The 27,542-nt window shown below is 35.2% G+C and overlaps 1 protein-coding gene across 8 annotated transcripts in view; it reads left to right on the top strand.

The window, feature by feature from the left end:
- The window catches only part of KDM6A (lysine demethylase 6A), a 179,868-nt gene extending 152,691 nt beyond the window's left edge, over positions 1 to 27,177 (top strand). For 7 of the 8 annotated variants that reach the window (XM_070366135.1, XM_070366141.1, XM_070366139.1 and 4 more), the window contains 6 exons: positions 6,612 to 6,726; positions 9,235 to 9,422; positions 10,206 to 10,347; positions 22,597 to 22,723; positions 24,982 to 25,152; positions 26,297 to 27,177. In XM_070366135.1, the coding sequence (XP_070222236.1) occupies positions 6,612 to 6,726; positions 9,235 to 9,422; positions 10,206 to 10,347; positions 22,597 to 22,723; positions 24,982 to 25,152; positions 26,297 to 26,326 (773 nt within the window). In that variant the 3' untranslated portion in view covers positions 26,327 to 27,177. The other variant, XM_070366140.1, reaches the window with a different exon arrangement.
- The last annotated feature ends 365 nt before the right edge of the window (positions 27,178 to 27,542 follow it).

The following is a 27,542-nucleotide window of genomic DNA, read 5'->3' as shown; positions in this document are numbered from 1 at the left end:
ATGAAGAGTTTAGTTCTACCAATGCTGACAAGCTGCATATCATCCTCAGGTGTTTCTGTTTGCTCCTTGGAGTAGCCATGGTTTGAAGATCAGATTGCTTCATTCTTTATTACCTGTTCATTGAATTGTACCTAAAAAATTGTTTTAAGATAGGCCTATGCTTGCTTCTCAGAGAAGGCAGTGGCACCCCACTCCAGTACTCTTGCCTGGAAAATCCCATGGATGGAGGAGCTTGGTAGTCTGCAGTCCATGGGGTCGCTAAGAGTTGGACAAGACTGAGTGACTTCACTTTCACTTTTCACTTTCATGCATTGGAGAAGGAAATGGCAACCCACTCCAGTATTCTTGCCTGGAGAATCCCAGGGACGGGGAAGCCTGGTGGGCTGCCGTCTGTGGGGTCGCACAGAGTTGGATACGACTGAAATGACTTAGCAGCAGCAGCAGCATGCTTGCTTCTGGGTAAAGTAGGTCAGAGGTTCCCAGTTCTGGCTGCTCATTCTTTTCTAATAAGCTTTTAAAATATGTGTAGTTGACTAATATCTGGAGATCGAGAGCCGGGCATCCATATTTAAAAAAAATAAATAAATAAAAGTTCTTCAGAGAATTCTAGTATACAGCCAGGATTAATACTATTAGGCTGTAGTTTGTGTCCTCAGGCCATTGGAAGCCCAATTCTGTGATATTTTATGAATAGTTGAATAAAGTAGAAACAGTTCTGGAATAAATGGTAGAAGATCTATCTACTCCTTACTCTGTCATTTAGACACCAGTGTAAATGCTAAGCAAGTTATTTGAATTCTCTGTAGTTCATTTTTCTTATGTATGTTGAATTGGATTGATTCTATTAAAATTCATTTCAACTGAAATTTTCTCTCATCAATTTGAATTATTTTATGCAAATAGTATTATCCTTATATCAAAGAATGCAGTTATTCATTATAAATCAAGGGGGAAGCAAACTTGATAGATCACTTATTTGTCATCTGTCTAGAATGTTGGGGGTTTTTTGGTTGGTTTGTATACAAGGTATAGTTTTTCAAAGTGTCCTATGGAACCTTAAAGAATTTTCTAAAGAATTCCCTTAAGGTAGTGCTATCCAATAGGAATATAATGCAAGTCATATATATGACTTAAACAGACTTAAATGTGACTTAAAATTTTATAGTAACATTAATGAAAAATGAAATTAATTTTATCCTAGTTATTACCAAATAATCTTTTTAACATGTAATCAATATAAAATTATTGAAACAACCCCTTGAAATACAGTATATACTTTGCAGTTATTGCACGTCTCAGTTCACATTACCATATCTTAAGTGGTTATTGTATTAGACAACTTAGTATTAGAAGAAATGTTCATTAGTTTGCTTCAATTTTTTTAAATTGCTTTGAATACTTTTTCGTGGGACAAGCACTTTGTTCTTGGATTTACCTAGATAAATATGTTACCTGCTTTAATGGACTTTATGATCAGCCTATGTTTTAAACTAGAGATGCTCTCAGGTTCTACCCTAAAAGGTTTTTAGTTAGATGATGGGATCCCAATGTCTCTAATTTTAATTACAGCTTAATTTTACTTAGAGTTCATGCCATGAATACTTCCAGCCATCTACCTGTGATAAGAGACAGTAGTATTACAAGTACTATCTTCACATTATGCTGTGATACATAGAAGACTAGGGTGTTGTGTGCACAGAGTGTGGCAAGAGCAGCTACATTTTTATTAATAGAGGTGAAACTCATATAACAAAATTAAACCCTTTGAAGTATGCAGTTTATTGACATTTAATACAGTCACTATGGTGTGTAGCCATGACTTCTGTGTAGTTCCAAGACATTTTCATTAGCCTGTAAGGAAACCCCAGACCCGTTAAGTAGTCATCCCATTTCTCCCTTCCTCTTAGCCCCTGACAACATCTAGTCTCTTCTTTCTAGCCGTATAATAGTGTTACCTGTTCTGGATGTTTCATGTGAATGGAATCATACAATATATTGCCTTTTGTGTCTGGCTTCTTTCACTTAGCATGTTTTTGAGGTTCATCCATATTGTATCAGAGGTTCAATTTTTATGGCCAGATATTCCACTATATGGATATAGAACAATTTATTTCATTCATCAGTTGAGGGGCATTTGGGATGTTCACTTTTTAGCTGTTATGAATACAGTGTTTCATGTATTCATGTACAAGGTTTTGTTTGAATACTTTTTTATACTTTTCATTATATACCTAGTATTACAATTGCTGGGTCATATGACAATTCTGTGTTTAACTTTTTGAGGATTTCGAAACTGCTTTCCACAACAGCTACACCATTTTACATTCCTGACAGCAGTGTACAAAGGTTCCAATTTTTCTTCCACATCCTTGTGTACATTGCTTATTTTCCATTTTTTTCTTATAGCTGACCCAGCAGATTTGACTTTTAGTGTGTGTGTATGTATGGTTTTAATTTTCATGTGCTTGTTGGCCGTTTGTATATCTACTCTGGGGAAAATGTCTGTCTCTAGTTCCTTCTTAATTTTTTAATTGAGTTGTTTGCCCTTTTGTTGTTGAGTTGTAAGAGTTCTTTATATAGTCTGGATATTAATTCTTTATCAGATACGTGATTTGCAGTATTTCCTCCCATTTTGTAGGTTATTATTTCATTCTCTTGATAGTGTCCATTTATGTACAAAAGTTTTTAAATTTTAATGGTTTAGTTTTTTTCTTTGATCACATGCTTTTGGTGTCATATTTAAGAAAACATTGCAAAATCCAAAATTGTAAAGAATTTGTGTCTTAGATTTTTATAGTTCTCAGATTTAGGTCTTTGATCCATTTTGAGTTAGTTTTTTGTGTACAGTATGAGCCAGGGGTCCAACAGTATTCTTTTACATATAGCTAACCTGTTTTCCCAGCACCATTTGTTGGAAAAACTATTTTTTTCCTCTATCAAATGACCTTGACACCCTTGTTGAAAATCAGTTGACCATAGATGTATGGGTTTAATTCTGAAATCTTGATACTGTTCCATTGATTTTTATCTCCATTTTTATTCCAATACCACACGGGTTTGATTCCCTTTGAGGTAATTTTTAAAATTGGGAAGTGTGAGTCCTCAACTTAGTCCTTTACTCTTCATAGAGCTTTGAGTTACTGTCTTATATTCTTTCATTTCAGTCTGAAAAACTGTAGCATTTCTTATAGAGCAGATTGACAAAATTCTCCTTTAGTTTTGAAGAATAGTTTTGCCAGGTTTTTAGTTCAGTTTTTTTGGTTAAGTTTTTTTTTCTCTTCAGCAACATAAATATGTTAAGCTATTGCTTTCCGGACCCCATGGTTTCCATTACAAAAAGAGCAGTTTTGTTGACAATCCTGTTTATATCACAATCACTTCTCTTCTCCTGCTTTCTAGATTTTCTTTGCCTTTATACAGTATTATTATCTTAGGATGAATACTTTTGAATTTATCTTTCTTAGAATTTCTTGAGCTTCTTGGATATGGAGAATCATGTGTTTTGTCACATTTGGGAAGTTTTTTTACTATTATTTCTTCAAATATTCTTATTGCCCCTTTCTCTTCCTCTTCTGGGACGCCTACAATGCATGTGCATGCTTGTGTCCCATGGGTCTCCTAAAGTCTTTGTGGTTTTTTTCGTTGTTTTCTTTCTTCTCCTCAGAATATATAATTTCATTTGACTTGTCAATAAATTTGCTGATTCTTTCTCCTGGTCACATCTGCTGAACTGAATTCATTTGTTTTTTTCAGCTTTAAACTTTTATCTCATTCCTTATTGTGATTTGCATTTCTTCATTGATAATCACAAAAACTACACAGAAAAAACACAATCACAGAAAACTAACCAAACTGATCACATGGACCACAGCCTTGTCTAACTCAATGAAACTATTAGCCATACCGTGTAGGGCCATCCAAGATGGACAGGTCATAGTGGAGAGTTCTGAAGAAACGTGGTTCACTGGAGAAGGGAGTGGCAAACCTTGAGAACCTTCTTGCCTTGAGAACCCCATGAACAGTATGAAAAGGCAAAAAGATAGGACACTGAAAGATGAACTCCCCAGGTCGGTAGGTGCCCACAATGCTACTGGAGATCAGTGGAGAAATAACTCCAGAAAGAGTGAAGAGACATAGCCGAAGCTAAAACAACACCCAGTTGTGGTTGTGACGGGTGATGGAAGTAAAGTCTGATGCTGTAAGGAGCAATACTGCATAGGAACCTGGAATGTTAGGTCCATGAATCAAGGCAAATTGGAAGTGGTCAAGCAGGAGATGGCAAGAGTGACATCGACATTTTAGGAATCAGTGAATTAAAATGGACTGGAATGGGTGAATTTAATTCAATGACCATTATATCTACTACTGTGAGCAAGAATCCCTTAGAAGAAATGGAGTAGCCATTAGGAGAAGGGGACAACAGAGAATGAGATGGTTGCATGGCATCACTGACTCAATGGACATGAGTTTGAGTAAGCTCCAGGCATTGGTGATGGACAGGGAAACCTGGCGTGCTGCAGTCCATGGGGTCACAAAGAGTCGGACAGGACTGAGCGACTGAAGTGAACTGATTGATAATCTGTTTGTTGAGGCATCATTCTCCTTGTTTCCTTTTGTTCTTGCACATGGTTTTCTTTAACTCTTTCAGTATATTTTAAGATAGTTGATAGAAAGTATTTGTCTCTGAAGTCCAGTGTCTGTGCCTTTTCAGGAATACCTTTTGTTAATTTCTTTTTTTTTTTTTTCTTTCTATAACTAGACCATACTTTGTTTCTTTACATACCTCATGAGTTTTGTTGAAAACTGATTTTTTGAGTGTTTGTAGAATGTGGTCTCTGAAGCCTCTGTCCCTTTAGCATAGTGCTCAGCTAGTGTTTTGACATTTTGAATATTGTGTTGTGGCAGTTAGCAGAAATCAGATTCTCCTCTCTTTTCTAAGGTTTGTTACTGTTGCTTGTTATGGGCTATAGTTGTTTATTCATTTAGTGACTTTCCACATTTTTTTTTCAGTTATTCATATATCTGTTCTTTTTCAGGTTCTTTTCCCATTTAGGCCATTACAGAGTATTGAGTAGAGTTTCCTGTGCTATACAGTAGGTACTCATTAGTTATCTGTTTTTATATGTAGTGAGAGTGAAGTCACTCAGCCGTGTCCGACTCTTTACAACCCTATGGACTATAGCCCACCAGGCTCCTCTGTCCAAGGGATTTTCCAGGCAAGAATACTGGAGTGGGTTGCAATATTCTTCTCCAGGGGAACTTCCTGACCCAGGGAACGAACTCGGGTCTCCCACATTGCAGGCAGACCCCTTACCCTGTGAGCCACATGGAATCCCTTTTATATGTAGTAGTCACACTGTTTTTACAAAGACTATATTCCTTGTCATATATGGGCACTGAAATGTCCTTTCCATTAATTATCTCAGTAGTGATATGACAGATTTCTTTAAATGCCTCTTGCCCTGGGCATGCATGTGGCTTCTAAATTCTACAGTATCCAGAGGAACTTTTCAAAGCCTTTTATTCCTATGAAATCTCACTCCCCAGCTTTTCCATCCAAGCGTTTGGGATGTCTGTTGTTTGCTTCAGGTGGTTCTTTTGTTTGTTTGTTTTGTTTTTTGCCCTTGGTGGCATTAGCTTGTTCTTTAGTCTTGCAATGTTCTGGGAGGTCCTCCTGCATTGAAATACTTGTGCTGATAGAGCTCTGAGGTAGGTGAGAGAACGAGAAGTCTCTTTTCTGTCAGCCTTTTGGGGAAACTGCAGGGTAGACAAAACAGAAGAACAGAATTCTTTGGGAACAAGATCTACTGTGCTCCCTCCAGAACCAGGGACACTCACACCAGGAATTCACAGTACTATTTTTTAAGTCCACTGTCACAGCAGTGGCAGAAATGGAGATGTAGTGAATGACATACAGATATCCTACTGTGTTTAAGTCACTTTTCTTTTGCTCAGTTGTTTGTTTCTGTAAACCTTTGACTATATTGTCCAGATTTCTGATGAGGTTACTTCTGACAGTTTTCACCAGGTGTTTTTGTTATTTTTATTGTTTGGTATTTCTGGCGAATTCCCCAAGTTCCCTCCTCGGCCATTTTTGTTGAACCATTCCTGCCACTGCATACAGTTTGAAAATCAGACATCTTGCCTCTCTACTGATGTCCTAATGCTACTTGTGAGAAATGGGAATTAGTTCACAAGGAAGAAGTGGTAATAATATCAGTAATAGCTAATATTTATTACTTACCATGTATTAGGCAGTATTCAAAGCAGTCTTTATTTCATTGTTCCTCAGAACAACCCATTGACTTACTGGAATCATTATCACCTAATCTTATAGGAAACTGAATCAGAAAGGTTTAGAAACTTGCCCGGTGTCACATAATAACTAAGCCAAGGAACCTGGCTTCACAACCTAAGCTTTTAACCATGATTTAGGTTGTCTTCCACAGAGCTGCTACTCAAAAAGTTAGGAGTTGACCATACTCAGCTCTAAGACTTGACATATACTGAATAACTGAATAACACAGGAGCATTTTCTGTTGAACATGTCTAAGACACATTTTTCTATAGAATTTATTGTATGCTGATTATTTTTTCTTTTCACATTTCAGGTCATCAAGAAAATAACAATTTCTGTTCAGTTAACATTAATATTGGTCCAGGTGACTGTGAATGGTTTGTTGTTCCGGAAGGTTACTGGGGTGTTCTGAATGACTTCTGTGAAAAGTAGGTTTCCAAACTGAATTTTATTAAACATAATTATTTGAAAACAATTATTGTAAAGGGCAACTTACTAAGCTGGATATCCTAATGCATGTAAGCAGTTTTCACTTACCATTCAGCAGAAAATTGATGTATAAAATGATTTGATTATAAACCTATTATTTTGTGTTATTGGGAGTATTTTAAGAAAGATACCTTAAAACCACTTCATGCAGTAGTGATAGTCTTGAATTTAATGGGTAGAAAGTTGAGTTGTTTACTGGGTTAATTAAGCAGTTGATGTATAATAAATACTTGTTTATGTGAAAAGAAACATTGTTCTTAGATAAATGGCTTTAGAAATGGAAGGAATTATATAATTGAGCACCCTTAGAGGTTGTTAATAACTTAAAGTTGAATGTATTACTCTTAGCTGTATCATCATGACACATTCTTTTTAAAACTACACTGGCAACTTTTCTTATAAAGCAATTTTAGAAGATTTAAACAATAGCTTCGGATTTTGTCACCTAGATTTGAAAGAATTCACATAGTGAAAATGTTCCTTTCCTTTAGTTCCTAGAAACTCTTTAATTATCTTCTGTTAAAGGGTACTTGGGAATTGTTTTCATTAATTTAAATTTAATTATTTGTCTTATTTTGTTTAAAAAATTACTCGTTATTTAAGATCCTGATTTTTTTCCATTTGTAATAAAATTGGAAAATTACTATAGCTAAAAATATAAATTATACATATATTTGGTGTTATTTCCTCCAGCCCCATAGGATAAAGAGAGGGAAACCACCTAAAACATTTATATATGCAAGACTTTGAAAATTAATTATACACCTATTATACATACTGACTTATAGTTTGCAAATTTTGGGTTAAAAGATCCTTGCTGTAAATATCTTGATTTAGTATGAAATATAAATATAGTTTACATTTTTACTCTATATAATGTATATATATAAATATATATACTATATAAATATAGTTCCAAAAAACAACCATAATATTTGACAGAATTTCTTTATATACAAGCAGAAGGTAATCACCTTTTATTTTCTTTACTATATAGGTTTCCTTTAATTGTAAGAAAGCTCAAGATGTGGAATTTTAAAGAGTCAAATGCTCTTATGAAATAACCTGATCCATTTTAATCTTTACTGGACCAGCAGTCTGGTGGTAGCAGAGAAAGAACTGTATCATACAGAAAATCCCTATGGTGCTTCAGAAATATTTATATTTCTTAAACTTTGAGATACTATTTAGTATATTGTTGTAGCTACAGTACAGTGATTCTTTTTCATTATTTCTGAGTAGGATTGACTGTTTTTAGGATTTAGTGTTCTTTTCTATCTGAATGGAGAGGTAACCTGGGAATAGGTAATTGGAATAGGCAGATGATGTCTAAAAAGCTTGAACATGGGGATAATAAAAAAGTCTGAAGAGTTAGGTAAATTTAACTGTTTCAGAAATACCACTTGCTACCTCTGCATTTCAGTGTAATTTTGTTTCATACAAGGATTGTTACTTGTAATACTAACTGATTCGACCATATCTGTATAGTTTGTTTTATGACTTTATATTTGTCATGAAATAACCAGTCACTTGACTATGTGATAGAGAAGATACTTGACTTTTTGTCGTTGTTATTAGCTTGAGTTGTTTTTTCACCCTAGCTATTGATTATTAGATGGTGTTGATTGCTTGCTTGCTTTTGAATAGAAAGTTTTCTCCAGTTTTAAAACAACAACACATGGGATAAGTAGGGCTAGGATTTGTTTATAACCATATTCTGCTTTACAGACAAGTTTTTCTAAACTGTAGTTGTAAAAATATTTCATATCATGATGAAATAGAATTAAAAGCCAGATTTTAAAGGAAAAGCTTAGTAATGTGTTGTTTCTAAAGTATAGTGGTGGTGGTGGTGATTGTTATCAATATTTGTGCATGTGTATGAGTGTTCATTTTTTAACTGCATCATTTTAGTCAATCAGTCATCAAAACTGTACAGAGACTGATATGCTATCCTCCTTTCCTGCTTAGGATTCAAAACAGCAATAGAGAACATTTCTGCTTTCTGTTCTACTTTTCCTCCGAAAATGAATTTGTATGTGCCATAGAGTTCCTGTTTATGGATTTAAATAGCTTGATGCCAACCCCACCTTCCATTTGCCTTTTAGAGATTTCTAGGTGCACCAAGGAAAAGGGTTTCATCAAAATAGACTTTAGTGAAATGAAATTAAAGGTTAATGTATGTAAGTGTTACTTAAAATAGGTTTTGATTTCATTTGGATCTTTGAAAAATCAACTGAAGGTAGTAATACTGATATTTAGATAAGTAATCCACTACTTAACTGTAATTAATTTCACTCACTTTATATACTACAGTTTCTCATTGTATAAGCTGTACATTTCAGTGCAATGAATAACCGTATTTTTTAAAACTTCTGACATTGTCTTTCAGTCATGTAAGGAGCTTATTAAAGTACTTGATCCATTTGTAATATTTTTTCTTATTTCAGAAATAATTTGAATTTCCTAATGGGTTCTTGGTGGCCCAACCTTGAAGATCTTTATGAAGCAAATGTTCCGGTATATAGGTTTATTCAGCGACCTGGAGATTTGGTCTGGATAAATGCAGGCACTGTGCATTGGGTTCAGGCTATTGGCTGGTGCAACAACATTGCTTGGAATGTTGGTCCACTTACAGGTATTTTAGACTATGACTTTAAGAAAAACACTTTAGTTCATAAAGGATTGTATCTGATGGGTTTATTCTTTTTTTCTTGGAATGTAGCTCACTAGAAATCAGATGAAGAATGTCTCCTTGAGTAAAAATTTAACTTGTAGTACAAGATAGTAAGTTAACAAATAGAAATCCAAGATTGTAGATCTCACCAAATGATCAATTTGTGTTTTATGTACAAGAAAGAGATAATTTCAATAATTTTTTAGAGTGTCTGATTTTGTTTTATAAAGGAAACCCTTTATGGGAGAAGCAAAGTACAGTGGTTATGCAGTCTTTGAAATCTTTCATTATCTGATATGTCATGTGTATTTAGCCCTATTATGTTATGAATTGAATTATGCCTGCCTTTAGGCAGTATTAAGATTATGGCCTACCAAGCCAGAAAACCTGGATTAGGACCAGAACCTGGCTTTTGCAACTTTGGGCAAGTTACAGAACCTCTCTGGGCCTCAATTTCTTCATCTGTATAATGGAAATGATAAAATTAATAAGATAACAGCAAAGATTAAATGGTATAATATCGTGAAATACTTCAGCACAGTGTGTGGCACAAAGTTATAGTAAGCACTCTTTACATGATCACTACTATTATCACAATTATTTTTTTTTTAACCTTAAAAATATTTTTGTAATATTGTACAATTTTTAGAATTGGTGTTGATGGTATCACCTAAGAAAGTGATAGTGGTTATCTTCATATCTTTGGTACTTTGAGTTGCTTTATAACTGTTTTTTTTTTCCTAGCCTGCCAATATAAATTGGCAGTGGAACGGTACGAATGGAACAAATTGCAAAGTGTGAAGTCAATAGTACCCATGGTTCATCTTTCCTGGAATATGGCACGAAATATCAAGGTCTCAGATCCAAAGCTTTTTGAAATGATTAAGTAAGTGCTTTCTAAAACTGCTGTAGTCTCTCTCTTTTTGGGGAGTGTTAACTATTCAGTACTTTGTCCCGCCCCATAGAATTATGTTGACATCAAAACAAAATGGTCCAGATGTTTAACAAAACATAATATAAGAGAATCCACATGTTAAAAGTATTTTTCCCTTCAAAATAGTACACTGTGGTACAAAGAGGAACAAAGGCACAAATAATTCTAAACCAGTAGATTCACAAACCTGTGCTGAAACCACTCAATACCTAGGAGAAATTTAGTTTTAATAGTGAAAGATTACACTTAGTATCAGAGGGAGGGAATGGCATCAGAATATTTTCTGGTACAGAAAATTAGCATTTAATATAGGCATTTGGCTTAAATTTTAATTTTTTAAAAAAATTTTAATTAAATCATCCATCTTATAATTGTCCCTTTTCTTATCTGCTTTAAACACTTAATACAAGTTACATGAATACATATATCCCAGTAAGCGTCTCATTTATTATCATAGTTTCTATCCTAGCTACCTTATAAATTTTTTTAGGAGTAATATTTTCAAACAGTGCTATATAGCAGTGTTTCCCCAGAGTATTTTCTACCACTACTACTTCTAACCCCAAAAGGTGGGGAACTCTGGTCAAAGAAATATGGGAATAATGGATTATATATTCAATGGGCTTCCCTTGAGGCTCAGCTGGTAAAGTATCTGCCTGCAATGTAGGAGACCTGGGTTCGTTCGATTTTTGGGTTGGAAAGATCCCCTGGAGAAGGGAAAGGCTACCCACTCCAGTATTCTGGCTAGAGAATTCCATGGGTCCGTGGGGTCGCAAAGAGTCGGACACGGCTGAGATGCTTTCACATCACATAAAGTTCAACAGGCCCTTTATTTTTTTAATTTTTGGTAAAATGTTTTAGAGACTGTAAGGGTTGGTACAATTTTTGAGTGGGGGAAAAGGATTATAATGTATTGTATTTCCCAAACGTATTTGTTTGACCAGTATCTTTAAAGAATTGATCTCAAAAACTCGTTTTGAAATACACCGCTTTATACTCACTAATAAAATTAGTTTGTCTTCATCTTTGTTAAAATAGTACTTACCTTAAAGTATTTCTCCTACAGCTGTATTAATTTGATCAGCATGTGTTGTTTTCAAAATATTGTCTTTTGAAAACAACCCTAGCTTCTTAAAGTGATTTCAAACCCAAATCTAAAATATTATTCAAACAAAAATTGTGTAGCTGTGTATTATTTTATTCCTTTATCATTTACACTAGTTTATCTAGTCCTAGACAGAAGTGATAGGGGGAGACAAAAGGTAACAAAAAACAAGTCATAGCAAGTAATGTACAAATCCTTTAAAATGTTGGATCTTAGGTACCATACTCTATAAATGTGATTGGTAGTGGGATTATCCTATTATGTCTCAGATTGGTCTTTTTTGCTGAAGAGTAAGTTTGAAGTTACTTTCTGGAGAAAAAATTATGTAAAGTCACCCAAGATAATAGTAAGTTGAAAATGGGCATAAACTAGAGGCTAACTCAGATCAACTAAAGGTAAAAGGATGGTACAGTATGGAAACCATTTATATGTAACAGCTCTAAAGACTGGAAGTGACTCATTATATTTTGGGTTCAGTTCAGTTCAGTCGCTCAGTCGTGTCCAACTCTTTGTGACTCCATGCACTGCAGTACGCCAGGCATCCCTGTTCATCACCAATTCCCGGAGTTTACCCAGACTCATGTCCATTGAGTCAGTGATGCCATGCAACCATCTCATCCTCTGTTGTCCCCTTCTCCTCCCGCCTTCGATCTTTGCCAGCATCAGGGTCTCTTCAAATGAGTCAGTTCTTTGTAGTCCAACTCTCATATCCATACATGACTCCTGGAAAAACCATAGCTTAGACTAGACGGACCTTTGTTGGCAAAGTAATGTCTCTGCTTTTTAATATGCTGTCTGTGTTGCTCATAGCTTTCCTTCTGAGGAGTAAGCGTCTTTTAATTTCATTGCTGCAGTCACCATCTGAGTGATTTTAGAGCCCCAAAAAATAGTCAGCCACTGTTTCCACTGTTTCCCCATCTACTTGCCATGGAGAGATGGGACCAGATGCCATGATCTTAGTTTTCTGAATGTTGACTTAAGCCAACTTTTTCACTCTTCTCTTTTGCTTTCATCAGGGGACTCTTTAGTTCTTCACTTTCTGCCAAAAGGCTGGTATCATCTGCATATCTGAGGTTATTGATATTTCTCCTGGCAATCTTGATTCCAGCTTGTGCTTCATCTAATCCATCATTTTGCATGATGTACTCTGCATATAAGTTAAATAAGCAGGGTGACAATATACAGTTTTGATGTACTCCTTTCCCCATGTGGAACCAATCTGTTGTTTTGTGTCCGGTTCAAACCATTGGTTCTTGACTTGCATATAGATTTCTCACAAGGCAGGTAAGGTGATCTGGTATTCCCATCTCTTTAAGAATTTTCCAGTTTGTTGTGATCCACACAGTCAAAGGCTTTAGCGTAGTCAGTGAAGCAGAAGTTGATGTTTTTCTGAAATTCTCTTGCTTTTTCTATGATTCAAAGGATGTTGGCAGTTTGATCTGACTCCTCTGCCTTTTGGTCTAATCTACCTATCATTTGATCCCAGTTCCCTACATTTGGGATTTTGCTAGCCAACACTGCTTCTTTCATTTGTACTTTCTTTTTATTTAATGAGTATTTGCTGACTATATGTAAGGTTCTGGGTTAGGCACTGAGAGTGTTTATATATATATATATATATACACACACACATACATATATATATATATATTTATACACGTACACACACACACGGCATAGTTCCTGTCTTGAAGTAAAAGATAATGCGTAAAATAAACAGATTGAAAGAAACACAACAGATCCACTCAGTACTTTCCAGCCCCACGGAGTCAGCGCAATCTATGTATTCTGGGAGGCAGATGTTTTGTGTGAAGGGTAAAGATCTGGATGCAGGGAGAAGATAGAAGTATAGCATCTAAAGCCAATTTAAGACCAAACTCTTGGACCATTAGAAAGGTTCTTCACTTCATCCATTAAATAGTACCATGTCTCCTTTGGTCCAACACAGTCATGTTTTCCTCAAACGAGGGAATAAATCTCTTTTCCTCAGTAGAGCACCAGGCAAAATATTTAACTTTCGTGGAGAGGCCCTGTTACACTAACTCTGAAATCTTACTCAGCATGATAAGCTGCTTACATTGTGAGAAGCTTAGAGGAAATCCAACTGTCTAGAGGTGGTAAATTCATACTCACTTTAGACATCTTCACCTCCTCCTGCTCTCATTTTCTGCCTAACACCTACCTCCTTTGCCCTCCCTCCTGACTTCCCTACTGTGTATTTGCACAAGTTGAAATATGTATATTGTAGTGAGAGCTTGGAGTCCTAACCACTGGACCACCAAGGAATTCTCTGAAATGTATATATTGTATGATACAACTCTACTGTGTGTGTGTTTGTGTGTATGTGCTGAAACAGTTGATGGTACATTCTGGCTTGAGCACAATGTGTGTGATGAGTAGTAGAAAGTTCTTAGTGGTAAATCACGTATTGTATGCCAGACTTAAGTTTTTTCTGTTGGAGAGCTTTGAGTAAGTTTTTACCTAATAAGATCTAGTTTGAGTTTCATAAAGATGTTTCTGGTAGTTAAATGGAATTAGCTTCTGGCTGATAATATACAATTCTGGGTTCTAAATGGTTTAGTAATAATGTTAGTTAGTAAACTGAGCTTGATCCTTAGTCAGGCACTGAGCAAAATGGTTCCCAGTCTGTATTTCAGCTGTGCCTCTCTGTATCCCATGGTCATGGTTAGAGCCAAGATTTAAGCCCATATCTGTCTTACATAAAAACTACTTGCATGTATCTGTGACATGGAGCTTCATTTTGAAACAGTAACAGGTTTGAAGAACCAGTGAAATAGTTGTATAGAAGCTGGTTTATCAGAAGCCGTAGGAAATGCAGGATTCCAGAGAGCCAAGTCAGGACTGACTAGGAGGTCTTCTAGCTAGTGGTTTGAAATGGTCTTGAGAGGAAGGGGAGGGGTGGAGTTGGGGACAGAACTTGGGGAAATACTTCTATTTAAGAAAAGCAAATAGGAGAACTAGGTAAAGGTTGGAAGGGAACACAGAGAATGTATTGTTACAGAAATAGAGAGGGAGTCTTTTCCCACAAGCTCAGTTTCACAGTAAAACTGTATCTACATCACTGCTTTGCTCTTCAAATCTAGTATTCTGCCAGCAAACAAAGTAGTACTTGCACTGGCTTGTGAGCTATACCAATTTTTAAGAAATGGTTCTCCCTTATAATTCCTTCCCTCTATTTTGAGTCATTTTCTTCATCTCTTTCCTGTTCACTCCACCGTCCACAGTATTTTGCCTTTCTACCTCAATATGCTCCTGTCACTTCTCTTGCTGAGGCCACCAGCAACAACAAACTATTCTACACATACAAAGGTGCAGATACAAACTTTCTTTCAAATCCCCATTTGTACCTTGTATCTGACCCACACTTCCCTTGTCAGCCATTTCTCCATTTTATTTAGATGTGTGCTTGAATTTTCTACTTATTTTTACCACTAGGTATCTTAAGCCATCTTTACTATGAACTGCAATTTTCACACCCACCTTTCTCCTCCTCTGAATTATCTTTCAGTAAAGTATTGATTCATTGTACGTTTGATGATATGAATTGTAGGCTGTTTTCAAAGAAAAAATATCTGCTAGATGTAAGAAGTGAATGGAAAAGATTTGCAAAGATGTTCTTTCTTAACTTTCTCCTTGTGTTACTGCTTTTAATTCTTAAATAGTGTGAACTTACAATGTGTGATTTTTAGGTTTTCATGGTTAAATAGTAAGTCTGCCCAACCATAAAGAATCTAAGCAAAATTTACCTGTGCCTTCGTATACACTCACTCACTCAGCTCTACCCAGTTCTTTTCATCTTTTATTTATTTAATCTATAAACTGAGTTGGAACTCAGGTATCATGCTAGGTGACAGAAGGATCTGATCACTTCTCAGACTGCTTAAAATAATGGGAATAGTCAAAATGTTAAAAATACATGATCTTTGGTTTAATGATGGAGATACTGTTTTAAAATAAAAACCATAGGAGAGCACAGAGGAAGGCACTTCTTAGAGAGGGGAACATTTTAGAAAAGGCTTCATGGAAGTAGTACTACAGCTCCATAGTCCTTTATCCCAAACCCCTTAGACCAAATACGTTTTGATATTCTGAATTCTTTGGATTTAGAAAGATAATACAGTGTGTTTATTTTACCCTTCCACCAGTTTATGGCAGTATGCTGGAATCAAATACATTAATATTTCTACAGTAAAACAAATAGTTACTCTGATGAGCTAAGTAAAAACTCTAAAAAGCCCCAGGTCAAGTTTCAACGCCAGTGAGTTTATGAAAAATTTATGAAAAAATTGTGGGATTATAAAAAATTATGAACTGTATTTGCACCAAGTGATTAATAATGGGACGTGATGTTCTCTTCTGTTGTCACCTGCTAATCCTTTGTTATCATTTTGAACATGAATTACCTGTAGTTATTTTTTAAAGTCAGTACCATTCTTCTTTTTTCTTTATACTTTTAAATTCAAGTTGAGTCTTTTGGAGCCTTGCAATTTCATAAAGTCATTCATCTGAGTAAGTCATTTAGTAAATCTCAAAATTTCTACATCCTAGCTGTGTTTCTAAAATACAGTCATCTTCATACTCTCCTTCACATTCTTCCAGATGTCTCCTACATTGGCATGAGTCAGAGGAATACTCATTATCTTGATTACTTCTTTCATTTTATACTGCATTGAACTTGACTTGAAAAGTTCATAGCCTAACTCCTTAGGAACATTTCAGTGGAAGCTTAGTGCATTAACATCTCTCTTGGTTTCCTTCCACTGTTTTAATGAACATAAACTTTTTTCCACATACCCCATATACTGCAAGCAAGCTTAGTTTCCCCTTCTTTAGACTAAACTTTGAAATGTCTCTCAGGATTAAGCCCTACTGGATCATTTATATCAGCTAAAGAGTATAGATTTAAAATTCTGTTGCTAAACATGTCAAGTAGACTTAACATTGACAGCAGCTGCTAATGAGAAGCCTTTAGAATTTTTAATCTTTTTAATAATCAAATTTGCATGTTAGATCACTTGCCAGCAAGATAAGTACTCAGTGGAGGGCAGAAGATTTAGAGGCATATTAGAAGGTATTTGTTATATTTCATATAAGATGGAAGACAAAGTACAGAAGGTAAAATAGATGTGTTGATTAATTGAGTGGTGGAGGTGAGAGGGGAATCAGGATTTCTGGGGTTTTGGCTTGGGCCATGCAGTGAGATATTTATTCTTGTTGATGAAACTGGGAGTAAAGGAAGAAAAGAATAAATGGGTTAGATGTGGAAGTGATGATTACCAGCTTGGCTGGCTCTAGGCAGGTAGAACTCTAATTCCTTTTACGATGTTTGAGTGGAAATCTTTTTAATGTAGCCACCAGATGGATATATGGTTCTGTTATTTAGAAAAGGAGTCTGAGATACACATTTGAATCTCTTAGCTGGCTGTGTATCTTCTTAGCTGGCTGATAGGTAATCCCTGCTAAGGTGTTAGCTGTTGAGTTTTCTGAACCATTAGCTATCCTTAAAGTAGACCAGTGCCCACACAAAGAAGTGCATTAAGAAAGACAATAAAAGCAAAGCTACTGAACTCTTCCTTCAGTTCACTGAATTATGACTGTCTTTCCATGTTAATATATCTTATTATCCTCTAAAATATATTAGGGACATATATATTAGGATATATAAAATATATCTAGACAAACACCTTTTAAATGATCTGTTTTATGTTCTTTAAGGTATAACTATTATACTTTCAGTTGGCATTCATTGCACAATTTTTTCAAATTAAAAAAATAGACTTTAAATAATTATTTTAGCACAACTGAAAATTTTCACTTAAGTTCAAATATTGATCACTAACTTCTAGGCACTAATCTAAGCATGTATATAACATATGTACTCATAATAGTACATGGTTAGATGTGCCCTCTTTACATTTGAGGAGACTGAGACTTTATGTGTAGAGCTGGGGTATGAACCCAGGCAGTCTAGCTCCAGAATCTATGCTCTTTCATAGGAGCTCTTTCTGTGGCTTTTTCTCTGTGATCTTTTATGGCTCTGATTATAAAAACATGGTGATTTGCTGAAAATTATTGTTAACAGATTTTAGACATTGTTTCTAATGAAGTAAGAGGTTCAATTGGTTCTTACTTGCCTAATCCTAAGAATCACTTGAGACCCTTATTAAAATTCATTTCTAGACTCTGTTCCTAATAAGTAAATTCAAAGCTCTGTGAAGAACCCTGGGAATCTCTTTCACAGTGATCTAGATGAATTCTATGATCCAGACAAGTTAGGGACACCCTAGTCTAGATTTGATCTCTTTTAGAACTAATAATATTTTTGTTTCCCCTTTTTTTCCCACACATATTATAGATTATTATCCTATCTACCCTGTTATCTATATAATATATACTTTATCACTAGCACTGAGTTTTTGAGTATAAATTAAAGCAAACTGTTATCTTTTTCCTTTGATTCCCATGTTTCAGTGAATATATGAGGTGTTCTACATTTCTACAGTCATAGCTTATTGGCCTAATAACTGAGTAAGTGGTATCGCCACATAGCATAGATTCTAGTGCTGTTGTCCTTGGGTTATATTTAACCATACAGTGGTTTGTGATAACATTGAGCAAACAAAATCTAAAAAATCCAAAAGCTCTCCATTCTCATGGTTAACACATACTTGCTTTCATGCTTGTTTTTTTCTGAGATTTTAAAATTCTTAAGATACTCATTTCTTCATTGACTGAGACCTTGATTTTCAGCCATGTGGTTGGTTTAAATGAAACTGTTAGATGATTTCCTGACATTTAGATACTCCCTGCTGTCTAGGTGAATCTAACCTCTGGAGTGACACGTGGCAAGTTTTGAGGGCTTACCTTTTGGCTCACTTTGCCTACGTGGCTCTTTCAGTAAGACAGATTGGGCAAGGCAAGGTACTTCTTGGTATACTTTTAAAAGTTATATATCATCTACTTCTTAGTGGCAGAGATTGTTACCATAAAGACTTTAGAAGTGCCATACCAAGTTAAACCATGCTGCTTCTTATCTCCACACCAATATTTGAAAACGTACTTTGAAAACCTTAGATTACCCCCAAAATGTCAGAGTAATCCCAGTGTTTTCTTAACTTTAACATAATCTAATACCACTCTGGCTTCACTCCTTTATTCTCCTAGTCCAGAAACCTCATCCCAAGATTAAAGTCATAAGAACCGTTGTTTCGTCCCTAAATAATCCCCACACTACCTTTGCTCATGGAATTCCTTTTGCCTGGAAGGTGCCTTCCTCCCACTTCTCCTTCCTGTCTCATCTAAATTGGCAACTTGTTGTTTTTTTTTAATTGGCAACTTCTTTATGAAAACTTTTGAGAGTTCTACCTCCCTCTCCTTTTAGCATCCATGACATACTAAGTCTGTCTGTCTTTTGCCTAATGTATTGATTTATGAATATACTGTGTATAATCATTTGTCCTCATTGTCTTCAGTTTTTTTATTGTAATATTTCAAGTATATTTTCATTTCTATCGCCTACGGCAAGCCATTTTCTAAAATTCCATCCCACTTTAGGTTTCATTTTTGCCCAATGGGTTTTTGGTTGGATTATGTTCTTCTCTATAACCTCAAATACATCCAGCCCTCAGTCAGCCTCTTGTGATTTTCTTCCAAGCCAAATCTGCCTTTAATAGCCCCTGCTTTTTGTGTAATCTTTTATTCAAACAACTAAAAACATTAGTCCTAAAACCGGATTGATCCTGACTGATCTTGCAAAGTCAAAGGGAAGTTTGATTCCCAACTTCCCTAGCTCCTGAAATGCTAAAATTTCTGACCCCATCCCTAAAATGCATTTGAAACAGCATCTTTTATCTTCTTTAACTTTTTGCTAGTGACTTATTATTTTGCTTTTTGACAGATTGAATTTTTTTATTGAAATATAGTTGATTTGCAGTGTTGTGTTAATTTCTGCCATATAGCAAAGTGGTTTAGTTATATATATGTAGTTAGCCATACCTTTCAGCATGTGAGATCTTAGTTCCCCAACCTGGGATCAGACCCGCGCCTCCTGCATTGGAAGCATGGAGTCTTAACCACTGAACCTCCAGGGAAGTTCCAGTTACACACATATATACTTTCTTTCTTGCAGTCTTTTTCCATTATGATTTATCTCAAGATATTGAATAGAGTTAACTGTGCTATACGTAGGACCTCGTCATTTATCCATTCTATATGTAATAGTTTACATCTGCTAACTCCAAAATCCCAGTCCATCCCTTCCCAATTCCCCTCCCCCTCCCCCTTTAGCAGTCACAAATCTGTTCACCATGTCTGAATCTGTTTCATAGATAGGTTCAACAAATTGAATTCTTAATTGCTATGCAATAAACTTATAATTCCATAAAACTAAAATGAGGAAACTGCAACCCTGATTTTATTTGACTTTTACTTTTTAGCTCCTCAATACACTCAAACATTGTCTTCATATAAAATCAGTCTGGGATTATTCAAAGCAGAACAGATTACTGTTAAGTCAAATTTTGACTGTTATATGTGTATCTTTCCTAGGATCTTTTCCTTAAATCTCTTTATTTTCTATTTATTTTCCCCTGCCCTTCAGTTAAATCAGATTCCTTCTTGAGGACCTGCTCTTTGCTGTGGACTCCAGAAGAGCCTCTGTCTCCCTCAATTCTTCTATTCCAACCACTACCTTTTGAAAATGGGAAGGAACAAAAAATTTTACTGTTCAGTAAAAAACATAAGGGCAAAGGGGAAACCGCAATTTGGTTATTCATTGTCAAATCAGATTAATAGATCTGTTGGTTTTCTTAGATTCCTGTATCTCACAAAATAAAAATTCTGGAGCTGTGATTTCAGAAGCAAAATACTGTTGGCATAGGACTTATTCTTAGCAGCCTTAGCTCTAACCCTTTATTACTTGCAGAAGAGTCATATATTACCTTTTTTTCTAAATGAAACTATTATAAATTATTAACTGCATAAATTATAAACTTCAATCTGCCTGCCAAAGTAGTAGCATTGGAACCAAAAGTTCATTTGCTGAGTAAAGAGTGGAGTAAGTCTCCACAGAACCGAGGCTCTGTATTTGTGGAGGGAGAACTGTGCTGATTGAGAACCTCATCTTCAAAAGAGAAGGGTGGGGGCGTGGGTAAGAAGATGTGAAAGGAGACCAGAAAGACAATAATACAGTGTAAGATAGTGAGGGGAAACTTGAGACTTTTTGCTTTTACAAACCCCTAGCACAATAGGGCTTCCCAGGTGGCTCAATGATAAAGAATCCACCCATCAAAGGCAGGAGACACAAGTTTGATCCCTGGGTCCTAAAGATCCCCTGGAGAAGGAAATAGCAACCCACTATTCTTGCCTGGGAAATCCCATGGACAGAGGAGCCTGGCGAGCTACAGTCTTAGGGTCTCAAAGAGTCAGACATAACTGAGCAACTAAACAACAACAGTCCAACTACTTAAAAATAGCTTTATAGTATCAGCTTCTCAAGGTCCTAGTGCCCTAGTTTCCTTATTTGTAGAGTGGAGATAATAGTGCCTCCTGCACCAGCCTCAAATGGTATAATCTTAAATGGTATAATATGTGCCAAGTATCTAATATCATGCTCCCTGTCTGGTTCTTATTTTTAATTACTTATTCATTTTTATTGTATTATTTTTGTTTATTTTCCCATTTGGGATCCTAGTGGAGTCTATAATATAATCTCCAAAGGTATCTGCCAAGTTGTGGGCGTTGTTTTCCTGTGAAAAAGACCTTATTGTGAAGCCCTGCTTTAAAAACTTATTGTTAGATCAGTGTCTTCAGAGATGAAGTGTATGGGACACAGGGAGGGAAAAACGGAGGAGCAGGTACTGTTTAAGAACTAGCAGCAAAGCCTGAGTTTATATGCCCTCTGTTTTTGCCATGTTATAAATTTTTACTTGCTTCTCTCCTAGCATAGCTACACACACATACACACACACACACACACACACAACCCTTAGCTTTGACTTGCAACCGTAGTCTTAAAGCATTATTTTGTTTATAAATAAGTTAAACACCCAAGAATTGCAATTCAAAATGCTATAATTTATCATACTTTAAATATTAGTGGTTCCATAGTCATATATTTATTGAGCATCTACTACATGTTTGGCACTGTCCTAAGCACTGAGTAGACTATGCATAAAACAGATAAGACCTTTACTTTCAAACAGCATTCAGTTGCTAAACCCATTTCCTTTTCTGTAGGGTGTTTTCATTGTCTCCAAATTTTAGAGCTTAAAAAGTGCCATACAGATCATCTAGTCTAACTTCTCTATTCAAATGAAGAACATGAGCCTCTAAGATCCACAGGAGAGTAAGAGAACTTAGCAAACAACTCCAAGTAATGATAGCAAACTATAGGAAAATCAAAAATTGTGAGAATTTACTGTATCGTTAGCTTGAGTTTAGAAAACGTGTAAATTATAAGGAAAGTTCAGTTGTGTTAATATGAATGAAAGACTTCACGGTATTCAAGGCAAAATCAGGGAATTTAGTGTCTTCTTCAACACTACAGTGAAACCATTTTTGTATTGTGTGGTGACTATTATCCATAAATACTTTTTTGCTTATATATCAAAAGTTTCAGAAGCAACCATATTAGTGATGCTGTTTATAAGTGTCTAGGTAGTGTTGATAGAAATAATGTGCTTTCCTACTTTACTTAAAATCACAGAATTCACATCTGGGATTCAGACCCCTATTTCAAGGATGAGACATTGACTCCCAAAGAGGTTAATTGACTTGCCCAAATAAGAGCCCAAATTAGCAAGTTATATTTAAACAAGGGGTCAGGTTATTATATTTTTATATTCAGATGCCAGTTATTCTCAACTGTAAATGATCTAATAATTGTCATTATCAGACCTGCTAAGCATTAGTCTTATTTTTTAAATTGGAGAATATCTGAAAAATTGATGAAATAAAAATGAAGTTACAGATATTAGAACAGAATCTCTTGCCATTACTTCTGTTGATACATCTTTCATGCTGAAAATATTCAACATTCAGTTGCTGGTCACAAATAACTTTCCCCCACAATCTAGGTATTGTCTTCTGAGAACTCTGAAGCAGTGTCAGACATTGAGGGAAGCTCTCATTGCTGCAGGAAAAGAGATTATATGGCATGGGCGAACAAAAGAAGAACCAGCACATTACTGTAGCATTTGTGAGGTAAATAATTGTTCTTATTCAGTTGTTTTATAAACCTCTTACCTCTCCTGTTTGGGTTTCTCTTTAGTTATTTTTTTAATGTACTTTTATGTAATGCATTTTACTGAAATTGACATTGTGTTCCATGTTGTTATTTAACTATTATATTAAACTTTATTCTGGTGAAATGCCATTTCACTAACTGTGAATTAACTGAATTAACCCTAAAAGTATTTACTAGAATCATTTATCTGGTAGATAACAGTTGGCCCTCCCTATCCACAGGTTCCTATCTGTGGATTCAACCAACCGCAGATCGAAAATATTCGGGGGTTGGGGAGATATTCCAGAAAGTTCCAAAGAGCATGACTTAAACTTGCCATACACCAACAGCTATTTTGTTTTATGTATTATAGGCAATATAGAGATGATTTAGGTATAGAGGAGGATGTGCGTAGGTTATATGCAGTTAGTATGCCATTTTTTGTAAGGGACTTGAGCATCCTTAGATTTTGGTACCCATGGAGGGTCCTGGAACCAATCCTCATGGATACTGAGGGACAGCTGTGTTTAACAGATGATAAGTGTCAAGTTAAATCTTGAAATTTTAAACTGGGAACACTCCAGGTGTAGACAGATGCCAGTAAACTGGATATAGTTCAGTACAGTTTCAGGCAGATCATTGTTCAGTTCTCTCTGGTACAATTCACAGTACGTTGGTCAGTCTGCTCCTGTGGCCAAGGCTTGCAGGAGATGCAGAAACAAAGATGTGGTACCTGCTCTAAAGGAGCTTACATCCTACTTAGGGAAGACAAATTATAAACAGTTCTATTGTATATGAGACTATGGTGAATGCAAAGTTGGTCTCACTGTTAAGAAAACATGAAGAGGAGAAAATGACCTGAGTTTTCCCTTCTAGTATTCGCATGAGTTCACCAAAGTATTAACATTTGAGTCCATCCTCTAAGGATGAATATGATTTTAGGCAACTAAAGATTAATTTATGGCAAAAACCACTACAATATTGTAAAGTAATTAGCCTCCAATTAAAATAAATAAAAAAAAAATAAAAATAAAGCAAATTTTCCTTTCCAATAAAATAAATAAAAGTAGAATGAATGTTTTTATGAGCTGTAGGAACAGCAATGGAAATGGAATGGTTTCTTCAGAAAAGGGTAAATAGTTCAGTGTGACTAGAACACAGACTATGTAAATTCCATTTATGAGTTTGCTTGGTAGGAAGTTTGCAGAGCATTTTGAATGATTTTAAAGGAGTTTGATACTTAACTCTGAGATCATTGAAGCCATCAAAAGTTTTTGAGCAAGTACACAAGTTGGGTAAGTATTTCAGAGAGAAAAGTGATTGGAGAGGATGGAGATAAGAAGCTATTGCAGTGGTGTTAAGGGTTGTCATCCTAAGGCTTAAACTAGAACCTGGCAGTGGGAATATTGAAGGAGAGGAATTAAAAAGATATTTCAAGGTAAAATTCACAAGACAACTCATTAAATAGCAGAAGTGAGAGACGAGTTGAAGAATGTTCACAAATTTTCCAACTCCGATTATGAGGTTTATGTTATTTGTTATTGCTCATTGATAGTAATGAAAAACATGGTTAACCCTTGGATTTTAATAACATAATTTCAAAGAAGAGATGAAGTCATGAGAATTTTCTTTCATTGAATATATTAGCCAGGGATATTAATGATCCATTCCAAACCTTGAAATTGTGTAATTTTGACGTTGATTTTTATTTGAGATGATTGAATCCATCAAGTTTGTTTTGAGGTTTGGCTAAGCATTAAGCTCTGTGATAAGCTCTGGAGTTTCAGTGATGAATAAAACATAGTCTTCATCTTTGAGGAGCTCAGTCTATTGGGAAAGACAAGTATCCATACACAGTGCTATCATTGAGAAGTAGAAGGAAATTAAGGATCACTTTCATCTGATTGTATACTGATGTTTTGAATTTAAAACAAATAAATGGGCTAACCTTGATCAAACTTTTGAATTAGGCTTTTTGCCAGTGGTTTTAATGAGTACATCATTCCCCTGGGTCACTCCCCTAAAGATGCAATCCCACCTATGTCTTTGGGTCTGGTACAAAACAAACCCAGTCTATTAAAAATTCTTAAACACAGCTATGTTTGTCTTAGTACCCACTCTTAATCAGTAATCACTGTCCACAACTCCTTGTAAAATAGAACTCTATATAGTAAAGTAGTACAATAAAATAAATACTACTGTATCTATTGAATGCTTTTTCTCTTGTATGAACTAGGTGGAGGTTTTTAATCTGCTTTTTGTCACTAATGAGAGCAATTCTCGAAAGACCTACATAGTACATTGCCAAGATTGTGCAAGAAAAACAAGTGGAAACCTGGAAAATTTTGTGGTGCTAGAACAGTACAAAATGGAGGACCTGATGCAAGTCTATGACCAATTTACATTAGTAAGTGAAACCAACATGTGAGTACATAGTTAGCTGGATAGGGAAGCACCAGGATTTGTTCTGCCACCTGATGAGTAGGAGGTAATGAAATATTTAAATTTTCCTTTGACTCATTAGATATTTCATGAGGAAATACTCATATTCCCTCCCTCCTCCACTTCCAGGTATTTATTTCTATGAAATTGGCATATTTTATTTTTACTTTTCTTCCTGGGTGAGACCAGCCCTAAATAATGTCACAGTAACTACATTTTAAAATCTTTGTGTACTTTTAGAACATTGCCACATCCTTTGTGTCATTTGATCTCAGTTGATAAAATGTTTGTGTACATAGGTTATTAGTGTCCACAAAATGAGTCAGTATGTATGCTTTTAAATAACTTCTGCTTTTAGAGCTAATTGTATTTATTTAAAACCTTGTCCTTGCCAGAAGTAGTAACTTTACAGGAATATTCAGTGGAGCTTAACTTCCTGGTATGTTGAATAACCTTATGAAATTCAAATACCTTTATAAATTGCACACAGTTTTAAATTTTAAACAGCAGATGCTTAGGGGAAAGCATTTTACTCTAGCACATCAATAGTTTTATGAATAAGAAATAGACATAATTTATGAATTGTTGAATTCCTTCAATACTTTTTCTCTTACATATGTGGTCAGAAACTGAATTTTTGAAGTTTAGCTTCTGGTATTTTCATTTGAATAGTCTTCAAGATTGCTTGAAGAAGATGAAAATTACCTGTTAAATAAATTATTATCTAGTTGAATTAGGTTCTGAAGCAAGTCACCAAGGAAGTCATAGTTGATTTGTTATATTATTTTTTACAAGCCACCTTTTAATTTTTAAGCAATTTCAAAAAATGGTCAACCTAATAACATTTTAAGAGTTTTTGACTAATTGGTGGAGAAGTACCAAAATGTAGGGTACACTAAGTAGGGTAATGGTCTCAGACTCTTAGGAAAATTGGCCAGGTGGGGGACAGTAACAGAGGTTATACTGGACAGAGTGTGACAGGCAGCTGAACTTTCTTGGGAATTGTTCTTTCCCCTACCTTTATACACAGACCATGTTTGTAGCCTTGAGCTAGGAAACACTATTAACAATTTATATACCAAAGTAACATACTTTACTTTCATTTTCAGGCTCCTCCATTACCATCCTCCTCATCTTGATATTGTTCCACGGACATTAAACGAGACCTTTTCTGCTATTCAGGAAGTAACCCAGTTCTGCACCACTGGTTTTTGTAGCTATCTCGTAAGGCTGCTGGCTGAAAACTGTGTCTATGCAACCTTCCAAGTGCGGAGTGTCAACCAACTGGACAGGGGAGAGCTTTGCTCCTACTCCAGGACTCTCACAAAGCTGATCAGCTGTTCTTCAGAAACAAAATAATAATTTCCATGTTTTGTATATATCTGACAAAACTGGCAACATAATACAGACTACTGACTTGAAGACAACCTCTTTTATATTTCTCTATTTCTGGGCTGACGAATTGGTTTTCATCTGTCTTTTCCCCTCTTCAGAATTTTCCTTGGGAAAAAATACTAGCCTAGCTGGTCATTTCTTTGTAAGGTAGTTAGAAATTTTAAGTCTTTATTTGGTCAACTTTTTTTTAATGTGAAAAGTTAGGTAAGGAACTTTTTTACTGCTTTTATGTTTTTCTGTCTTGTTTTGAAACCATGACGGTTATTACACTTCTGGTTCCTAAATAAAATGTTTAAAAAATTTAACAGCCAAGTCACAAAGATAATGGATTGCACATAGACTAAGGAATAAACTTCAGATTTGTGATTTTTGTTTCTAATCCTGATGTAAATTTACACTATTTATAAATACGTATTTATTGCTTGAAGATATTTGTGAATGGAATGCTGTTATTTTTTCCAGATTTACCTGCCATTGAAATTTTAAGGAGTTCTGTAATTTCAAACACTACTCCTATTACATTTTCTATGTGTAAATAAAACTGCTTAGCATTGTACAGAAACTTTTATTAAAATTGTTTAATGTTTAAAGAGTTTTCTATTGTTTGAGTTTTAAAAAGACTTTATGTACAGTGCCCAGTTTTTTGTTCATTTTTCAAATCTGATTATATATATTTTATATATACTTGTGTATGTATATATAATATATATAGAAATCTGATATATATGTATAAAGATTTAGAACTTAAATTTTTTCGTTTTAAGTTTCCATCTATGGTAGATTTTTGAGGTGTCTACTGTAAAGTATTGCCTACAAAAAAGTATGATTATTTTTAAAGAAATATATATGGTATGTAACTTCAAGACCTAAAATGTCAGACTGGTTTATTGTTAAGTTGCAATTCTGCAATGACAGACCAATAAACAGATGCTGCCAAAATGTAGTATAATAGTAGAAAAC

This window comes from Bos mutus, chromosome X (assembly GCF_027580195.1).
Source record: "Bos mutus isolate GX-2022 chromosome X, NWIPB_WYAK_1.1, whole genome shotgun sequence".
Taxonomy (NCBI): Eukaryota; Metazoa; Chordata; class Mammalia; order Artiodactyla; family Bovidae; genus Bos; species Bos mutus.
The sequence above is the reverse complement of the archived record's forward strand: the minus strand, read 5'-3'. Positions and strand labels throughout refer to the sequence as shown.